Source organism: Telopea speciosissima, chromosome 9, assembly GCF_018873765.1.
Source record: "Telopea speciosissima isolate NSW1024214 ecotype Mountain lineage chromosome 9, Tspe_v1, whole genome shotgun sequence".
NCBI lineage: Eukaryota > Viridiplantae > Streptophyta > Magnoliopsida > Proteales > Proteaceae > Telopea > Telopea speciosissima.
Genome location: NC_057924.1, coordinates 31187527 through 31193618, shown reverse-complemented (window position 1 = coordinate 31193618; position 6092 = coordinate 31187527). Strand labels below are relative to the sequence as shown.

Sequence of the window (6092 nt, the reverse complement as noted above, 5' to 3'; positions counted from 1 at the left end):
AAAACAGCTTCCAAGGCAAAAGAGAAGCTAATCTTCAAGAAGGGGAGATCTCCAAAAAATCGCAGGAACAAGGGCAGCAGCAATCGAACTTGATTTTTTTGATCAAACCATCTGTTGAAGAGGTTGGATTGAGAGCAGCATTTAGATCGTATGATCACATCATTAGATCTGCCCTAATAAGAGAAGAAAACCAAAAAAGAAAAGAGAAGAGAAACAGAAGATCGAGTGGAAGAAGGTGGAAGAGAGGAACAATGGAGGGTGGTGGGGTTTTGAAAACCTAGATCAGAGAAAGTAGCTCTGATGCTATGTTAATAAAACAGGATTTATGAGAATGCTTGAATGATCAAACTAATCAACCAAGCCATATATTTATAATATGGAAGATTACATTATAGAGACAAAAATACCTCTAGCTATAGCCGACTTAACTAGACAGCTTAAAACACTAGAAATTATAGTAAAAGGACCAGAATACCCCCACGGTATTCTAGTGTACATTATTCAACATCTTCAAAATTCATCACAAATTTGAAATATTTTTCAAAGGTAAACTATTTTTCCCCAAATCTATTTTTTTTCAATACATGAGTTTAACAATCAAAGCGCTGAGTCTGGTTTTGGGCCTATATTCCCAGTCCCAAACCAGCCATACATGCCTCAATATGACAGTATCAATGGATCTCACGCCTCATGGCAACCGCCTCTTCCATACCCTAGGATAGGGGACTTGGCATATGTTGATGACAACACTTATATGAGTGTTGTGGCAAACTATATGCAAAACTACAGCAACACTATGGCATGGGAATTCTTTATGGATCGTGCTGGGACTGAATACATTAGCATATCACATTTTATGTAACATTCGTTTAAAGATTGATGTATTGTACACTTTAAGTCTTTAACATTTCTAATGCTTATTTAAGTTATTTTACATTAATTGAATGTTTTGATTGCTTTCTATTACAAAATCATGTGTAGAGTAGGGTACTTTAGTACGTCGTCGCCTACCAACATATGGTCTGAAGTGAAACTCATATTTGGACTTTGTTTTTTGCAAAATCTGATAGTATCATTATGTTTATATGGCCTCAAATAAGCTGAATACCAAGTTTTAGATCCAAACTAGGTCTAAAACCCACCGACTTGAGGTTTCGGGTCGGTAAAAAAAATGCACCAACTCGGCGAGATCTCGAGTTGGTACCGAGTTCCGAGTTTTAGTACCTTGCACACATGCAGAGAGAGGGATTAAAGACAACTATTTCAAAACTACTTTATTACATGATTTTATCATTTTTATTATATTTATCTAAAAGAATAATTTTAATTATTATTGCATAGCTAAGACCTATTTACAACTAGTCAACAAAGAGAGGGATTAAAGATAATTATTTCAAATCTACATTATTACACGACTTTATCATTTTTTCTTATATTTATCTAAAAGAATATTACTAATTATTATTGGGTAGCTAAGACCTATTTACAACTAGTCAACAATTTATCTAAGCACAAAACAATTGGCCATTCTACTACTAAAACGAATAACTACAGTAATCTTCTTTTTTTTTTTTTGGTAAGAATAACTACAGTAATCAGTGAGATCAATAGCCTAAATTCTGCACTCATTTGGTGGGTTTCACTAATGGCAGACCCTCAAGAGCCCAAACAGTTGGTTAATAATATCATTGTTAGTAAAAGTCTTACTTCTAAATTTTAAAACTTTCAGAGACCATTTATTTCTAGCATTATGTTTTAAGATTGCACTTTTAAGCTTGTCAAAAAGTTATTAAAGTAATTCTCCATTTAAGTTGCAAAATATTGACTCACGGAGGTAATAATAAAGCTCCTACATAAATATCTCCTTTTTTTATTTGGTTAAATAACGTAAGTTTCTAATACTAATTCATTGATTTCATTTTTCATATCCAGAATATGCTCTTCAGTCTTCTCAACCAATGTTTAGTATCCCCCAAAACCTGATTCTTGGATTCCCACTGCATCTGCAATCTTATGCAACCAGTACCATGTTTTTCCTTGATCAAATTTCTATAATGTTCCTATGAACATCTCCACTTAACAATAGACTATACTGGAGAGTTTTTCTCAGCAGATTGAGGGTTGACCATTTGGTAAAAAGCACAGTAATCAAGGCGTCGCCTACACCTAGGCGTCCACATGCCTTGGTCGCCTAGTTGGTGTCGCCCCTACATCCAGATCCCCTCCAACACCTTGGATCACCTAGTCGCCTTGACAATTATGGTAAAAAGAGATATCATTTACAGCAACACTTATTACACTTTTGTACTTAACACACGTAGAGAGAATGAACAAATAACAACAAGAGGAAACAGAACTAAGTTCATCATTGCAAACTATAGTTATGAAACATATGAGTTAAGCTTAAATATATTATTTTCATCATCCTCAACTACAGTAAAGTTAATCCAATTCAAAAGAACAGAGCATAAAATCGCAACTCTCAGTGCTCGTTTTCAATTTGAAACAAAAGCTTTAAATTGGGAAGAACATTCAAAAATCACGGATGAGTAACCTGATTTACTCCATGACTACTTTAGCCCCGAGAGCCTTCATCTTTTCAATAATCTGCTCCCCTTCCTCCTTCGACACACCTTTTTTGAACACCGCCGGCGTCTTCTCCACCAAATCCTTTGCTTCCTTGAGACCCAAATCGGTGAAACTCCTGACCTCCTTGATGATTTTAATCTTCGCCGCAGCCTCATAGGACTCCAACTTCAACTCAAACACAGTCTTCTCTGGCTTCTTCTCGTCTTTTGCCGCCGACGTTGCTTTCATCGACGCTATTCCGGCCAATCCAGCAGCTCCTGGTTTCATGACCCCCACAACTGGTGTTTCCTTCATACCTAATTTCCTCATCAGAATCGATGACAGCTCAGCCACTTCAACTAATGTCAACCCTGCAATTTCATCTACCAACCTGAAAACCCGATCGGTTGGAGGGCTCCGATGCTCTGTGGGATCGAAATTTGATGGGTCGTAATCTGCAGGAAGTCTCCTCTGATCAATCTCTATCTCGTCTTCCTCCTCCTCTTTCCTTGCAGGAAGACTAAATGTCCGGGATACACCGTTCGAGTTGATTAATTTCCACGATAAAGGGACAAGAAAATTTGGGTTTCTGCAGAACCCATTGGAGAAACGGTTCCCGAATCTTGAAATAAAGCTCATTTTGAGGTTTCTGAGACTGACTTCTTTATATTTGATCTCCCCGACTAGAGAGAATCCATTAATGACTATAACAAATTAAAGTTCGATGTTTGAGAGTTAACACAGAAAGATACAAAGAAGTTCAAAGAAAAAATCAACAGAAGAAGAAATTTGAGGTTTCAGACTTGCAGTAGCTTAGAGCAGTTGGTAGAACTAAAGAAACCCATGAGAGGAAGAAAAGAAGCCGAATGCAAGAAACCCTGTTTCCCTTTTGCTCGTTAAAAGGGTTTTTGCCATGAGAAACTGAAAATCTGTATTCGATCCGGATGCGAATATAATTCTCCTATTCGACCGATTATTATTCGATTCATTTAGCTATTCGATGGTAATAAAATATCTCAAATATATCTGTGTCCATCTATCAGATTAAGTTTTTTTATTTTTATAATTTTGTAAGTTAAGATAATGTGATTCTTTTTCTAGATTGTCTATTAGTTTATATATATTGTTTGGCCAAATGTTCTCAATGCCAGGGGTGCAAGCTGCGCCCAGACACATGGGGGTGAGTGAAATGACCACCCTGCCCCCTGAATGGTAGGCCCATGTGTCTAGGCGCAGGCTGCGCTGCAGCACAGAGAACATTTGCCCATATTGGTTTGTGTATTATGATACATGGAATCACATATTGATAAACCCAAATTCACACCAACCAATCGGAAGCTGCCACGTGTCCTGCCCCAAGGAGGTGGACCATGACAGGATCAATGAAGGACCAACCACGGGCGCAGACTGCATGACTACCCCCTCCATGGGTGCCGATCCGAATGAACGCCCTCTACGGACGCTGATCCGAATGACGCCCTCCACGGATGCTGATCCGAATGACAGCCCTCCACGGACGCTGATCCGAATGACCGCCCTCCACGGATGCTGATCCGAATGACAGACCTCCACGGACGCTAATCCGAATGACCGTCCTCCATGGGCGCCGATCCGAATGATCGCCCTCCACGGACGCTGATCCGAATGACCGCCCTCCACAGACGCTGATCCTAATCTAAGATCAAGGTACCACCGCCGCCATCAACAAGCTTCTCCAAGACTCTAGCCCACCGCCTATCAGCTGTACAGTCCCAAACAGACACAAGCACCAGGCACCTTATCTGACAACATATCAGCGTCTATCCACTAGGTACATCAACCCTACAAAGACACTACCACCTGTAGGGGACAACCAATCAAGGAAGAACCCTACTACCTAGGGACTCTATCAACTACGAAGGATTACTCATCATCGGTCGGGACTCTCCACACCGCCACATTCCACTATAAAAGCAGAGGTACTCCACCCCATCAATCTATCTTGAATTCTATCATTCATCTGTTTGCTCAGAGAGATCTAACTTAGGCATCGGAGAGTCTTAGGCGGGAACCACACTGGTTCTCCTTTATCACCCTGGTCCTTTTGCAGGTTACGGCACTCGAGGGACCATCGGACGATTTCTTGATGCAACAGATTGACGTTGTCTGTGGAAATGACGCTAGCCATCAGACCTACTAGCTCGACTCCACCATCACTCAATGGCACCACAGGGTAAGAAGACCGCTCCCTCCACAAACAATGCTGCGAGGGAGGGGAACGGATCACCTCCTCTAGAGAGTTCGCGTCGCAGAGCCAATGACCCTATCTCTCAAGAGAGGGAGATCCCAGAGAATCAACAAGTTGAGGTAGTCGACCTCAACCCTGAAGCAACCGTGGAGCTAGCACCTGATCCTAATGCACCGGCGACTGTGGGTCAGATCAATGACTTGCAGAGGCAGATCCTCAATGACCAACGACTCTTTCGAGACTAGCTGAGGCAGCACGTGACATCCCATCGTTGTGGGGCGTTGCTAGCACTAAGGACAGATCCTGTCCCTCGACAGGAGCAAAGCCCTAGGAGGTCACCTCCCAGGGGTGACAGAACAGAGAGGTACACCAGGCGCGCAAGTGCCACTTACCAGCGGGGAGATCCCTCCCAGCATCCCAGGAGAATAGCGGACCTCCCAGTATGGTCAGACCGTGGGAGGACGCCATAACACCGATTTGTGGTACCCAGTCCGGAAGGCTCAATTAAGAGGTTGGTATTCCAAGGCCGACTAGGAGGCAGTCATGCACCAAGGCGGAGCCAGACCTATCGAGAAGAAAGCCCCTCACGTTCGCCCCAGGGATCATCACGGCTTGACCATTCACCATCCCGCCAACACTCAAGACTGGAGGGAACATCAAGGAGAGATCGAGAGTGAGGTTGCAGTGAACGTCCGGCTAGACATGAAGGACGTTCGCGAGAAGAGGAGTTAGACAAAAAACTCTGAGATTTGGACGAGAAGCTGGAAGGATTGAAGAAGCAAATCAAGGGCGAGACATACTCGATCCCCGGACAGCATCCATTCTTAGCAGAGATCATGTCAGCCTCACTCCCCTCCCGGTTCAGGCTACCTACCTTTGAACTCTACAGTGGTACCTCGGACCCCAACGACCACATCAACTACTTCAATGGGATGATGACCTTATATGGGGGATCGGACGTGGTCTCCTGCCGAGTGTTCCCTGCATCCCTCAAGGGTGCAGCTACATCATGGTTTTCTAGACTACGACCGAGGTCGATAAGTTCGTTCGTAAAGTTATGTGGATAGTTCGTCACCCGCTTCCAGAGCAGCGTCAAGCAGAAGAAGACCAAATTCACCAAGGAGTCCTTGGAGGTCCGAGACTTGGACGACCAGACCCAGCATGCAGCATTGACCGGGGGCATCAGAGACCTGGACTTGATCAAAGACCTGGCGCGACATGAAACCAGGACCATGAAGGAGCTTATGGAGCGGTGTAACAAGTTCGCCAACATGGCCGAGGTACTACAGGCTTGGAA

At 43.1% G+C, this 6092-nt stretch overlaps 1 protein-coding gene across 1 annotated transcript; it reads right to left on the bottom strand.

The window, feature by feature from the left end:
- Nucleotides 1–2384: 2384 nt before the first annotated feature.
- On the bottom strand, nt 2385–3315 carry LOC122638541 (50S ribosomal protein L7/L12). The gene has a single exon (XM_043831379.1). It carries the CDS (start codon nt 3205–3207, stop codon nt 2560–2562), a length of 648 nt encoding a protein of 215 aa, XP_043687314.1. The 5' UTR covers nt 3208–3315; the 3' UTR covers nt 2385–2559.
- Nucleotides 3316–6092: the final 2777 nt, after the last annotated feature.